The sequence below is a fragment of the Gigantopelta aegis genome, chromosome 3, assembly GCF_016097555.1.
Source record: "Gigantopelta aegis isolate Gae_Host chromosome 3, Gae_host_genome, whole genome shotgun sequence".
Taxonomy (NCBI): Eukaryota; Metazoa; Mollusca; class Gastropoda; order Neomphalida; family Peltospiridae; genus Gigantopelta; species Gigantopelta aegis.
Genome location: NC_054701.1, coordinates 58,642,514 through 58,658,336, shown reverse-complemented (window position 1 = coordinate 58,658,336; position 15,823 = coordinate 58,642,514). Strand labels below are relative to the sequence as shown.

General features: G+C 37.2%; 1 protein-coding gene across 1 annotated transcript in view; it reads right to left on the bottom strand.

Moving 5' to 3' along the window:
- The window catches only part of LOC121391255, a 28,743-nt gene extending 13,687 nt beyond the window's left edge, over positions 1-15,056 (bottom strand). The window contains exons 1-9 of the mRNA XM_041522947.1: positions 14,936-15,056; positions 13,088-13,265; positions 8,211-8,389; positions 7,626-7,738; positions 6,844-6,946; positions 6,200-6,379; positions 4,688-4,888; positions 2,737-2,910; positions 1,573-1,642 (exon numbers count right to left, since the gene is read on the bottom strand). Of these exons, the coding sequence (XP_041378881.1) occupies positions 1,573-1,642; positions 2,737-2,910; positions 4,688-4,888; positions 6,200-6,379; positions 6,844-6,946; positions 7,626-7,738; positions 8,211-8,389; positions 13,088-13,265; positions 14,936-15,053 (1,316 nt within the window). The 5' untranslated portion in view covers positions 15,054-15,056. The remainder of the gene's footprint in view (positions 1-1,572; positions 1,643-2,736; positions 2,911-4,687; positions 4,889-6,199; positions 6,380-6,843; positions 6,947-7,625; positions 7,739-8,210; positions 8,390-13,087; positions 13,266-14,935) is intronic.
- Between the last annotated feature and the right edge of the window lie 767 nt (positions 15,057-15,823).

The window sequence follows — 15,823 nt, the reverse complement described above, 5'->3', positions numbered from 1 at the left end:
TCACACCTACAGCGATACCAACAGTTATAGTGGGGACAGTCACACCTACAGCGATACCAACAGTTATAGTGGGGACAGTCACACCTACAGCGATACCAACAGTTATAGTGGGGACAGTCACACCTACAGCGATACCAACAGTTATAGTGGGGACAGTCACACCTACAGCGATACCAACAGTTATAGTGGGGACAGTCACACCTACAGCGATACCAACAGTTATAGTGGGGACAGTCACACCTACAGCGATACCAACAGTTATAGTGGGGACAGTCACACCTACAGCGATACCAACAGTGGGGACAGTCACACCTACAGCGATACCAACAGTTATAGTGGGGACAGTCACACCTACAGCGATACCAACAGTTATAGTGGGGACAGTCACACCTACAGCGATACCAACAGTTATAGTGGGGACAGTCACACCTACAGCGATACCAACAGTTATAGTGGGGACAGTCACACCTACAGCGATACCAACAGTTATAGTGGGGACAGTCACACCTACAGCGATACCAACAGTTATAGTGGGGACAGTCACACCTACAGCGATACCAACAGTTATAGTGGGGACAGTCACACCTACAGCGATACCAACAGTTATAGTGGGGACAGTCACACCTACAGCGATACCAAACCACACAGTTATAGTGGGGACAGTCACACCTACAGCGATACCAACAGTTATAGTGGGGACAGTCACACCTACAGCGATACCAACAGTTATAGTGGGGACAGTCACACCTACAGCGATACCAACAGTTATAGTGGGGACAGTCACACCTACAGCGATACCAACAGTTATAGATACCAACAGTTATAGTGGGGACAGTCACACCTACAGCGATACCAACAGTTATAGTGGGGACAGTCACACCTACAGCGATACCAACAGTTATAGTGGGGACAGTCACACCTACAGCGATACCAACAGTTATAGTGGGGACAGTCACACCTACAGCGATACCAACAGTTATAGTGGGGACAGTCACACCTACAGCGATACCAACAGTTATAGTGGGGACAGTCACACCTACAGCGATACCAACAGTTATAGTGGGGACAGTCACACCTACAGCGATACCAACAGTTATAGTGGGGACAGTCACACCTACAGCGATACCAACAGTTATAGTGGGGACAGTCACACCTACAGCGATACCAACAGTTATACAACAGAACGGGTTCTCGTTGGCACTAACAACATACACCATTGTAAATATATATTATATAAGTATTTATTTTCACTCCAAAATTGAGAACATTTCCGTCTCAGTTTTTTGTTATATGACCGCATCTGGCTGTAGTACCGGTCTCTTGCGCTATACACCCATGTCCCAAAAGGTCAATGCACAATATTACAAAATAACATGGACAAAATACAGACAGAAGGCTTACCATTAAACATACATATTGTTTTAATTATTCGCCATTTCCTAGAAGTCAATATGTGAACCATAACTTGTGCCACAATTAGGAACTATAGTGGACCGTGATCAATGATCTCTCACCCGGAAGTGATCTGTGTAGTGAGACCCATGATAGTGGTCTATCGTAACTAAAACTCACGTCCAGGACAACTCTGTTGTGTTTCCTCTGACACACTCACCACCGTTGTCGCATTGTACGGTACAGGTGTCTGAAAGACAGATTACAATCACGCATGTTAATCTTCAGCCTATGTCATTTCCAGGAATATTCTCCCAGTCTGCTGGACTGACCATCTCATTCGCAAATATATAGTCACAATGCTTAAAACTGCGTCTGGCATCATTCTTTCATCAAGGGGGAAAACATTCGTTCTGCTATTTCACGACATTTCCTTTTCTAGGATTAGAAACGCATCAGCCCCATGCAGTGGCGGATCCAGAAAATCAATTTGGGGGGGGGGGGGGGGGGGGGCAATGACATGAGGCGGAATGCCAATGAAACTTTGGGGCAGGTTTGGAGGGATCGTAAAAAAAATGAAAATTAATATATAATAAAATTATAACTGTCACAAAATTTAGGGGGGCCGGGCCCCTGGCCCCCCCCCCCCCGATCCACCTCTGCCATGCATGCCATTCGATATGAAATGTGCTATAGGTGATAATGGGATGTATAGATCAATAGAAGCGGCAGCACCAACATACAACCAGTCTATTTCGTGTGTAAAGCGCATTTAGCACATCGCCACTTCACGAGGCTGTCCACGATCAGAATGGCTGTACATTCTAACAAGCCCAGAATAGTATGATAATCTAGACGTCGACAATAGTTTGTATGTGGATCGCTTAACCTCCAAACCTGCGACCAGACATATTAATTGCCATGCTAGGCGTAATGTGACGCAAGTTACATGCATATTTAAAACTTGGCGACCATCTTAGATTTCCTTTCATATAATCCCAGACCAACCTCGTAAATGGTTAGAATGGATTCACTGAGCGCGAAATCAATGGCTAGACACCAAAAATCATTATCTTAGGTTTAATATGACAGACATTATACACGCTACAATAAAATACGTGTAACAGCTAGCTTGAACTACATTATAATTTCTCAAAACGTTTAATGATCACCGTACTTTACCATGCAGATTCTAAAACTAGACATCGTTGTTTGCGAAAATTAAATCACGAAACCCCCTCCACCCAACAAAACAAAACAAAAACCCCCCAAAAAACAAACCCCAACCCAAACAACAACAAACCACCTCAGGCTAACTACAGTATAAATATATTTAATTCATACCTTCCATGGGCGGCGTTATGTAATACGTGGCTAAGTAGCCCGGTTTATTAATAGACCTGTCCGAGGTGAACACCAACTGGACCCTGGTTGTCTGAAACGTGTAGAGTGTCATCAGGAGGTCGTTGCCGCAGAGGACCACGTCGTCGATGTCAGAGTCGTTAGATGACGTCAAGTCTTGAAAACATGACGGTCACTTTAATTATTATAGGAATACATGTAAATACGCATTTTTAACGGTTTCAGCATTTTCAAGTCGATTGGTTCTGATATAATAACCTTAAGTTTTCTCTGTTTACCAGGTATAATAGTCAAGGAGTCGCATGTGCAGTTTTCTGTGTTTCCCTGGTATGATAGTCAAGGAGTCGTATGTGCAGTTTTCTGTGTTTACCTGATATGATAGTCAATGAGTTGTATGTGCAGTTTTCTCTGTTTACATGGTATGATAGTCAAGGAGTCGTATGTGCAGTATTCTCTGTTTACCAGGTATAATAGTCAAAGAGTCGTATGTGCAGTTTTCTGTATTTATATGGTATGATAGTCAAGGAGTCGCATGTGCAGTTTTCTGTGTTTACATGGTATGATAGTCAAGGAGTCGTATGTGCAGTTTTCTGTGTTTACATGGTATGATAGTCAAGGAGTCGTATGTGCAGTTTTCTGTGTTTACCTGATATGATAGTCAAGGAATCGTATGTGCAGTTTTCTGTATTTACATGGTATGATAGTCAAGGAGTCGTATGTGCAGTTTTCTCTGTTTACCAGGTATAATAGCCAAGGAGTCGTATGTGCAGTTTTCTCTGTTTACATGGTATGGCAGTCAAGGAGTCGTATGTGAAGTTTTCTGCGTTTACCTGGTATGATAGTCAAGGAGTCGTATGTGCAGTTTCCTGCGTTTACCTGGTTTAATAGTCAAAGAGTCGTATGTGCAGTTTTCTGTGTTTACCTGGTATGATAGTCAAAGAGTCGTATGTGCAGTTTTCTGTGTTTACCTGGTATGATAGTCAAGGAGTCGCATGTGCACTTTTCTGTGTTTACCTGGTATGATAGTCAAGGAGTCATATGTGCAGTTTTCTGTGTTTACCTGGTATGATAGTCAAGGAGTCGCATGTGCAGTTTTCTGTGTTTACCTGGTATTATAGTCAAGGAGTCGCATGTGCAGTTTTCTGTGTTCACATGGTATAATAGTCAAGGAGTCGCATGTGCAGTTTTCTGTGTTTACATGGTATGATATTCAAGGAGTCGTATGTGCAGTTTTCTGTGTTTACATGGTATGATAGTGAAGGAGTCGTATGTGCAGTTTTCTCTGTTTACCAGCTATAATAGTCAAGGAGTCGTATGTGCAGGTTTCTCTATTTACATGGTATGACAGTCAAGAAGTCGTATGTGCAGTTTTCTGTGTTTACATGGTATGATAGTGAAGGAGTCGTATGTGCAGTTTTCTCTGTTTACCAGCTATAATAGTCAAGGAGTCGTATGTGCAGGTTTCTCTATTTACATGGTATGACAGTCAAGGAGTCGTATGTGCAGTTTTCTGTGTTTACATGGTATGATAGTGAAGGAGTCGTATGTGCAGTTTTCTCTGTTTACCAGCTATAATAGTCAAGGAGTCGTATGTGCAGGTTTCTCTATTTACATGGTATGACAGTCAAGGAGTCGTATGTGCAGTTTCTGTGTTTACCTGGTATGATAGTCAAGGAGTCATATGTGCAGTTTTCTGCGTTTACCTGGTTTAATAGTCAAGGAGTCGCATGTGCAGTTTTCTGTGTTTACCTGGTATGATAGTCAAAGAGTCATATGTGCAGTTTTCTGTGTTTACCTGGTATGATAGTCAAGGAGTCGCATGTGCAGTTTTCTGTGTTTACATGGTATGATAGTCAAGGAGTCGTATGTGCAGTTTTCTCTGTTTACCTGGTATGATAGTCAAGGAGTCGTATGTGCAGTTTTCTCTGTTTACCTGGTTTAATAGTCAAGGAGTCGTATGTGCAGTTTTCTGATGTTTCAACACTGAACTCAGTGAACTCTATGGTAATCGTGCTGATATTCTCCGCCCGGATGGTAGTCACACATCGCTGGTTGTTGCCATAGTTACCCGGAAATCCAGGACTAGAAATGTTACCTGTCGTATCAGTGACAACGACATCGCAATTTGAGATATCTGTAATAAAGAGAGTTAGCCCTCATACTTGAGACCAATAGAAAGTTTAGAGAACAGTAAAATCAGACTATACGCCTGACCACAAATCACACACATTCCTCCAGAAAATATCACCATTGACATTGAACCCTTAAAGGCATATTGCCACAGACCACTGACCTATTTAATGGTTTAACAAAGTATTGCCAGAACAAATATAATTTGATTTGTCCCTAACTGTACTTTATTCAACCATCTTCATAACCACCATACTCCATTTATGAATGATATTTTGTAAAAATAATTGGATTATGGCAATGTTCCATAATTCAACAACTAAAATTACCGAGAGGGATGACATGGATTTCATTCCATCATGGTTCAGTTAAGGTGATGCGAAAGCTAGATTTGGTTTCCAACAATTTTTATTTATTATCCATTTTTAGAGAAATAAGGTCCTTAAATCTGTGACAGTATGCCTTTAATTTCCAAGAACCGTGCTTATAAATCTTTAGTCTAGAGATTCAAATCACTAACGTCAAACGCATAAAATGAAGAGTCTTTGAGTCTAGACTATCAACGTTTTATAAGCACCTGGCTAGATTTCAGGAAATCATGTTTTTTATTTATTCCATTCAAATCTCCACCCTGCCCGTGATAACTTCAATCTGCTCACCAATTTCCCCCTGTTCATTAGGTCGCATACTGCCTCATCTCCACATACACACACTTTCATTAGGTCGCATACGGCCTCATCTCCACATACACATACACACACTTTCATTAGGTCGCATACTGCCTCATCTCCACATACACACACTTTCATTAGGTCACATACGGCCTCATCTCCACATACACACACTTTCATTAGGTCGCATACTGCCTCATCTCCACATGCACACACTTTCATTAGGTCGCATACGGCCTCATCTCCACATACACACACTAACATTAGGTCGCATACTGCCTCATCTCCACATACACACACTTTCATTAGGTCGCATACGGCCTCATCTCCACATACACACACTTTCATTAGGTCGCATACGGCCTCATCTCCACATACACACACTTTCATTAGGTCGCATACGGCCTCATCTCCACATACACACACTTTCATTAGGTCGCATACGGCCTCATCTCCACATACACACACTTTCAGTGTCCTTAATACTGGAATAGGAAATGATTGGATCCTTACACAAACCAGCAAGAAATGTTTAAATCCTACACGGACAATGTCAAATGAAGCATGTTTTAATCTAAGCTTAAAAAGTTCTTGCAAAAGTTGACATAACTTGATAATCCACGCCCCGTGCACGCGGGTATTACCTGTTTGTGTTGTCGCTGTCGTCGTCCATATCGTAGTTGATGTCAGCGCACGGTACGTCGCGTTGAACCCCGTCGTCTGCGTGTTGTGGTCAGACGAAAAGAGCACAAACATGGAGCTGCCAGACGACGTGATGGGCTCGGGCACGTGACGGCCGCAGACGACTTTCAGCAGACGAGCGGCTATGGCGGGAAACAGTGTCAATATTAAAACTCAACAGACAAAATAGTTTTCCAAAACGTAATATAAGTCCATAACAATGTATACATCGATATTCCTTTTCAGTCATTAAAATGATTAAAGACCATATAGATACCGCCTGTGATATTTGAGACAGTATAAGAACCAGCTTCTCCTAATTCTCCTAAAGTTTATTCAGGATTCTATTTTTGATCTTTAAAACACGAAAGTTTCAAACGCGTGTATTCAAACCTCACCTTTGGTCTGTGAAATAAGAAATTCTGTAATGACATAAAATTTGGTCTTGAGTGTAGACTATGAACGTTTTATAAGCACCAGGGCCATATTTCACAACTTTGCACTGTAAAATGCATTAAATTTGTTGTCGGCTGTACAGACAGTTTAACTTAAATGAATGTCGCTATTGTTGTGAAAGATATATAAAACAAAAACAAAGCCAACACACCAGCATTAGGCCCGTCATATATGACGAGTTTATCAAAATCACACGGTGACGTTTCCACATCAAAAGAATCAAATATGACTTCAATCTGATCTCCGTCCGACACCTTGAAAAGGAAAGGAAAAAAGATACTACACATGACTGGACGGTAACGTATGTCTGAGTAGTTAGGTGTAAACATAGAACAAGAAAACACAATTAACAGAGAAACCACACATGACTGGACGGTAACGTATGTCTGAGTGGTTAGGTGTAAACATAGAATAAGAAAAACAATTAACAGAAAAACTACAAATGACTGGATGGTAACGTATGTCTGAGTGGTTAGGTGTAAACATTTTAATTAGTTTTTTGGCGTTGGACATATGGACCACACAGGTATTGAGAGAGAAAACCCGCTGTCGCCACTTCATGGGCTACTCTTTTCGAATAGCAGCAATGGATATTTTATATGCACCATCCCACAGACAGGATAGTACATACCACGGCCTTTGTTACTCCAGTTGTGGAGCACTGTGGCTGGAACGAGAAATAGCCCAATGGGCCAACCGACGGGAATCGATCCTAGATCGATCGCGCATCAGTTCTTTACACTGTTTTTATTTGGATCTTGAATTTTTGTATTGATGTTGATCATCACCTTATTTGTTTGCATTACCATAGTTTGACACCCAATAGCTGATGTATTTTTCGTGCTGGGGTGTCGTTAAACATTCATTCATTCATTTTGTGTTCAGTAGCCACCCCTATACACACAGGTTTAATTGAGATCCGAGTGTTATTACCTGGATGAGATATGCGCATAAGTCATCTGGGTAGTATTTTATCGGGTAATTCGGACTTGTGAAATAGCCCAAAGGTCCAACCAAAGACTGGTTACAGCTTCTTTCAGCGTGTTCTATTAAAATAATACATACCCATTTACACTACATTTACACAATATACAATCATAACAACTAAAGTATAACCATTAAAATATCAAATCATATGTTTGCATTTAATGACAATTAAAAAATTAGATACTAGTGTATATATATTTCAAACAAAAACTAATATTCAGAATACAAATCAAGTTTGGAAGTTTAATTTATAACTGAGCTTTAAAATGGCAGTTTAGCCTTTTAATAGAGCAAAAACGTATAGATGCTATTTCAAAGTTAATAACAGTGTAGCATGACTGCTATAACATACTATTCATTATTAACTAGCCATTTTGAAATATATTTTCCACTGATTGTTTACGGATCAAATTTTGTAATAGTGTAACATGACTGCTGTAATATACTATTCATTATTAACTAGCCATTTTGAAATATATTTTTTACTGATTACGGATCAAACTGAATTAGCCGAATCAAGCAGGTCCGCACCTAAAGGTAGCACCTGGAGCATGAGTCTGAATCCTGCGCCCTGGCCGGTGTCGTCGCTATGGAAATAAAGATAGATCACCTGTGATACAGATTCGTAGACAAATGGCTCATAACCGCAGTACCTTCTTCCGGTAATGTTACCTTCCGCGTTCTGTTCGTTAATTTCCAAATAATCCCACCTGTGAAAATAAGCATAGATAAATATTAACTGAATTAAACTGATATTTACTTATAATAATAATAATAATGATAATAATAACAGCAACAGCAGCACAAAGTTAATTATGAAGGTGATGGTGATGATAATGAAAGTGATTACATAATGGTTGTTACTGTGATATTAAATGAAACATGCTAAATAAATAGAGGATATTTCATGTTTTTTGTCAAATATGATTTATATCTTATCGAGTGAAGTTTGCAATCATATCTCACGAGTTGCGCTTGCGGAACAGAACAGAACAGAACTTTATTCAACTCAGATTACCAAACGGTGATGCATTGATATGGTTTACAAACATATTATACAGACGGCTGCAGTAAACGCTTGACAAAATATATATATATATATATATATATATATATATATATATATATATATATATATATATATATATATATATATATATATATATATATATATATATATATAATATACACATAATACACGATAGATATAATAATATAACAGTATTATAAGCAGTAATATACTTTAGATGTTAACCATTACATATTGTCTATAATTATGCTGTATAGATATTTTTGAGAACAGAGTTAATCACATTTAGGAACATACATAATTTCTTTATCGTTGATAGCTTTTTCGAATTAAATAACTGACAGAATTTATAAGTATTGGGTCTGTCGTAATAAAATTATTTTCTTAGATATACGAATCTTTCATTTGAGAAATATGTACACTGAAATAAATAATGATATTCTTCACCTAAAGTGGTGTTACAGAGAGGACATTTTCGTTCTTGTCTATCAATGTTTTACCATCGGCCAGTTTCAATTGGTAGATAGTGATTACAAGTCCTGAATCGACAATATATTGTTTGCAGTTTTTCAGGTAAATATAGAAGATAATTTTCGCATGAAAGGGTCGATTTGAAAATTCTGTATGTGGAACATTTCGGATATGAATTTAAATTATTATTCCAAGCTTGTCTATACTGATCTTGTAGTCTTTGACTTACAATATGAGTGAATGCTTTCTTACTTGTAATATTTTAATTTAACCACTTATTCCCGAAGCCTAACATGTTTAGGGTATCTTTGATCTTAATTAACCATTTAAATCTATATCCATGATTATTAGTTTCACATATCATGATTCTGTATAATATTACTGATATTTTAGAGGCTTTTCTAGTTATGAGCGAGGCCCAAACATTTAGCATCCTGGTTTTAATCTTAACATCTAGGGGGAAAACTCCCAATTCACCATAAATCATAGGGTACTCTTTTTTAGTCTCAGTATGTCTCTTAACAAATTTAATTGAATTTGTTCGATATTTTTGCTATTACCAAATCCGCAGATTTCTGAGGAATACAGGAGAACTGGGACAATAGCACTATCAAAAATACGCAGATAGATAGATTTAAATTTCTAATTCTAATGGTTAGTAACGTCATTGTTTTTTTAGCCTGCGCTATAAGAGTTTTTTTGGCTTCAACAAATGATCCAGTTCTAGAAAATATAATGCCTAAATATTTGTATGTATCAACAATGTTCAATTTGGATGTCTTTAATATAAAATTATTTATTTCTTGGTGGTTTTGAACCAAATATAAGTATTTTAGATTTCTCAATATTTATTTTTAATCTCCATTTTTCACAATATTCTGAAAAAACATTGAATGATTTTTGTAGGTCATCAGGGGATTCTGATAGAATAACAATGTCATCAGCGTATAGTAATAAAGTAATTACTATAAATAAATCAATGTTATCCTTTGTGTACTATAATTTAATACCAGTGCATTGTTTCTCGTTTAAATATATAGCACATAAAATGGGTGAAAGATTTTCATCCTGACGTACACCGTTTTGACATAAGAAATAAGCAAAATATTCGTTACTATGACTAATGCATGATTTAATTCCTTGGTACATGTTATAAACAATTCTTAAGAATTTACCTTCTAAACTTAACATATTTTGCCATAAACCTGTTCGCCATACTGTATCAAATGTTTTAGAAAAATCAACAAAGGCACAATACAATTTTTTCTTTCGTTGTCGTATGATTTCATATAAAGCATATAAGAAAATAAGAAAAAAATATGATCATTTGGCCTGGTACAAATAAGATGAATAATACTTGAAGCCAGTATTGGGACACTGATAAAAATATGAGTAATGGAAATATATTATTTTTCTTGATATTATCTACATCCCAAACCTACAGACTAAACATGTTTCAAATTTCAGAAGAATCGGTCAACAACTAGCAGAATTATCAACATGAACATCTTCATAAACTGCACCAAATATCACTATTTTTGCGTGACACACTTATAATTCATGAAAGATTATTACTAATATTAGTATTTTCCTTTATAAAGCAATAGAATACAAATATTTATGATATAAATCACATACCTAACTTGAACAAATGTTTCGTTACCATGACAACAGCTATAAAGGGATATTTTGACAGTATTTTCAGTTAAAATGGTCAAATGAAGCCATAATTCACTAAATTGCTTATTTCTAACATTTATAGATCGGTACTTGATAATTGAGAAGATATAATAAAGAAAAAGGCTTTATTGGATAATACTGGTCATAGACTACAATTCCCCAACATTACTAACCATCTTCTGTACATAACGCTTGCACTTGTATCCTAAATAGCACCTGCTAAATGTGTCCCAACTATAACGGTACAGTTTCCAATCTGCATTATGCCTCCTGCATGTAATGTTATGTGGCTATATGTGTTCATTTTAATTTATCAGCTTTCGTTAATGCATGTTACCATCTTTTTATTTCAGAGACCCAGCTTTCTCGAGATATTACTCCCAACCATAACGGCTATATATTACTAATAAACATCAAGCTTGATGGCATGCAAATAACTTCTTCTTTTTTCTAAAATAAAACATGTACCCCATCAAAAAATAGGTGATTTGTGCATGTTTAAAGAAATTTGTTTTGTGTGTCAAATGTCACACCTTATTTGCAACAGGCCTTTTGTACTATAATTTTTTACGGAAACCGGCTTGATTTTCGTTGACCTTTTCAGTAGATTCAACAAAAACAGTTAATCTGTTATTTAAAATAGCTGTAAAGAGTTTTTCGCGACGAGTGATATGATTGCAAACTTCATGAGATCGATCGCGTATCGGGCGAACGCTGTATCACTGCATTGTTTCCGATTGACCGGCCTCGGTGGCGTCGTGGTTAGGCCATCGGTCTACAGGCTGGTAGGTACTGGGTTCGGATCCCAGTCGAGGCATGGGATTTGTAATCCAGATACCGACTCCAAACCCAGAGTGAATGCTCCGCAAGGCTCAGTGGGTAGGGGTAAACCACTTGCACCGACCAGTGATCCATAACTGGTTCAACAAAGGCCATGGTTTGTGCTATCTTGCCTGTGGGAAGCGCAAATAAAAGATCTCTTGCTGCTAATCGGAAAGAGTAGCCCATGTAGTGGCGACAGCGGGTTTCCTCTCAAAATCTGTGTGGTCCTTAACCATATGTCTGGCGCTATATAACCGTAAAATAAAATGTGTTGAGTGTGTCGTTAAATAAAACATTTCTTTGTTTCCGAATGTAGCAGAGGGTTTGGAACAGATGTATATCATCTGGGGTGTTATTTTGGAGCGGACAGCACACACTATTGAAGTATAAACATTATTCTTTGAAATAAAATTGCTGTCTTAGAACGTTTTAATCAAACCTGGAGCCGGCTAGTTAGCTTAAGCAGTGGTTAATAAACAATTTAAAAACCAAAGAATGAATCATTACAGATAATAATTGAAGGCGTAATGTTGAGACTTGATTTAGAACAATCAAAGGTATCCATGCATAATCAAATTTAAAGTTTCTTTTGTATTTGTGCAAACATAATTAAAAGGAAAATACGAGACTAATCCACGGTTAATTTAGCTATGCTTTGAACAACTCACCAAAAAGGTACCATTTATAGATTATTTAAAAATGAACATTCATATGAACCATATCTAGACATACTCCCTTTGAAACGAAGAATTGTATTTACCAGATTTAGACTTGCTAACCACATACTACCTGTTGAAATAGGAAGATGGACTCATTTACCAAAGGAAGAAAGATTATGTAATATATGTAATAGTGGTTGTATTGGTGACGAATTTCACTTCTTATTTGAATGTAAAACACTAAATGATATTAGAGAACTATATTTATCTAATTATTATTATATAGAGCCAAATGTAAAAAAAAATGAATATACTTTTAATAAGCAGAGTAAACATGTATTAATAAAACTATGTGATTACATTAAACAAGGTTTAACAAGAATGTGATCTAGAAATGAACATGAGTACATGCATTTACTATATTATTTATTTATTATACTTTCTTCTTCAAATGTTATCTGTATATGTTTGTAACTTGCTCACTTTGTAAATATTATATTATTATATTACCTCATGTACCATGTATATGTTCTGAGTGAATAAAGAATTGACACTGAACAACCGTATCCTGGTATGCAAGTACATAAGAGGTACCTACATACATGCATACGTGTGTATCCATGTGTCTGTAGTTTGTTTCTACCCACAACCTCCAAAACGTTTTTAAAAAAACCCAAAACCAAACAACAACAATGACAACAACAATAACAAACAAAAGAAACACTGTTAACAGTAATGGTTCTCACAAACATTCCTTCTGCTCCTCCACGCTGAAATACTGTGACGTCACGTTTATGTTGCCGCCATTAGCTGTATTTACCGTCCACCTGCAGTCTACACCAGACGGGTAGTTGTCGGGGAAGCCAGGGCTTGATACGGTCACTGTTGATTCTACTGAGATATCTCCACCGCAAACTGCTGGAACTTAACATATAACACGCACAAAATAGTAAACATCGCTTGACCCATAAAAAGCCATTTCCAGGTTCCATTATCTCGTAAAGAAAAAAAAAACATACAAAAAGAAAGAAACGAAGAAAAAATTAGTAAAATTATAAAATGTTGCATACATTTGCTTTTATTTATTATACACCAAATATTTATATTATATACTATTAAAAAAATAGTAGATGTAATAGAATGTTATGTTTGTCAAATGCAAAAATTGTCATTGTATTTTATTTTTTTGCACGTTCTCGACATTACGAAATATGTTGTGGGTTTTTTTTTTTTTTTTTTTTTTTTTATTATGCTTTCTTTCTTTCTTTCGTTCATTCTTTCTTTCTTTGCTTTTATTTAAGTGGTTTTCCTTCTCTTTTTTTTTTTTTTTTTTTTACACATTTGCTTCTTTTATTCCGAAGTTCTTCCTCATGCGTTCACTGCGTTTAACTCGCAACTGACACCATCAAGTACTCTATATGTGTATGTGTGTTGGTGTTGCGTGTGTGTATGTTTCTGTGTGTGCACGTTTCTTTGTGCGTGCACGCGCGCACGAGTGTATGTGTAGAAATATGTGTGTGTGTGTGTGGGGGGGGTGTTTGTGTGTGTTTTTTTTTGTGTTTGTGTGTGCGTGTGCGTGTGTTTGTGCGCGTGTGTGTGTGTGTGTGCGTGTATGTGCGTGTGTGCGTGAGTGTGTGTGTGTGTGTCTATGTGTGTGTTTGTGTGTGTGTGTGTGTGTGCGCGCGTGTGTGTATGTGTTTATATATGTATGTTTTGAAGACTACCGTATTTTATTTCAAAAATAAGAAATAAAGTAATGTTATTTAAGTTCTATTTTGCTTTAGTTTATAGATATTGTAAGTGATAAGGCATTCAACAGGTTCAAACCTAGTTCTCTGGAACACGGTAATGTTGTGAAATAAAACGGTTCATTTCATGTTTTCTATATTTATAATGTAGAACTACAGGATAAATAAAGTAACCGGTTACCGTCTTAAGATATCGGCTTTATCCTTCTGACGTGGAAAGGCGTTTACTTATTTTCTACATAAGAATTTTTTTTATTTAACGACGCACTCAACACATTTTATTTACGGTTATATGGCGTCGGACATATGGTTAAGGACCACACATATATTAAGAGAGGAAATCCGCTGTCGCCACTTCATGGGCTACTCTTTTCGATTAGCAGCAAGGGATCTTTTATATGCACCATCCCATAGACAGGATAGCACATACCATGGCCTTTGTTACACCAGTCGTGGTGCACTGGCTGGAGCGAGAAATTATTTTCTACATATACACATACATAATACACATACACTTACAAATACACATATACATATACACACGCTATACACACGCTATACACATACTCACCCATACACACAAAATACATACATAATGCATACATACATACCTACATACATACATATACATACATACATACATACATACATACATACATACATACATACATACATACATTCATTCATTCGTAACGAGAAACAGATAACCGATTACGATTTTAATAACTTATAATATTCGTTATATTAATAACACAAAGACAAATACATCTTGTATATTGTTTACAGACGACATTACAACTGCGTTATATAAATTATTTTTAAAAACCCAAACAATTAATTACTTACACTCACTGGCCATTCCTGAATAAATGTCTGGAGTGTGTGGCCAGGATAAGACGGCGGGGGATGTGAGTACGAGGAGGGTGAAGTATGTGACACACTTCTCCATTCTGACCTCCAACATCACTCTGACGTCTGCGTCTCAACCTCACTATACAGAGAGCTCGTACACGGGAAATGTAACTGGTGGAGTGCCGGATGTAGACGCTTCATTAGTGACGTCGTGTAAGATTGTACTTTATAATATAATACTTGTAGAGGGACCAGTGTAAAACTTTACACAAATGAACATCTGTACACATTTTCAACGGTCAACTCTAAGCCGATTTATGGCAGTTCACACTTTCGTGGCTTATATACCGATACACCAAGATGACATTTCAAATATCAATAATTATAGAATGTAATGAGATATAAAACTCAAAATAAGTGCAAGATGTGCGTTAATTTTCCCATTCAAAGAGCATGAAAAAACGCACCGATTGTTTTGATCGCGAAACCGTGACGTAATGTTACACGTGCGAAAGGTGCAATTTAAAGTTGAACACTTATGCCCGGCGCAGACGAGCGTTTTTTATCCAATGCGTCTTGCGTTAAAAAAAACGCATCCGTACGAACGCAGTAAAAACGCATCGTATGCGACCCCCTATGCGTTGCGTTTTTTAGCGCTGCCTAGATTTTTCTAATATCAAACATGTTTGATTTTAGACGTACAAACGCATCCGTCTCCTGCCGCATCCGTCTAAAAACGCACTGCGTCTGCGTTGCGTTCACATTTTTATATTGACCAATCATCTGTCTATTCAGTAACATGCCTTTCATGTTATCTACGGTGGCTGCCATTCTCGACATGTCAAACGAAGTGTTATTCCAAATTCACTTTTTATGAAGTTA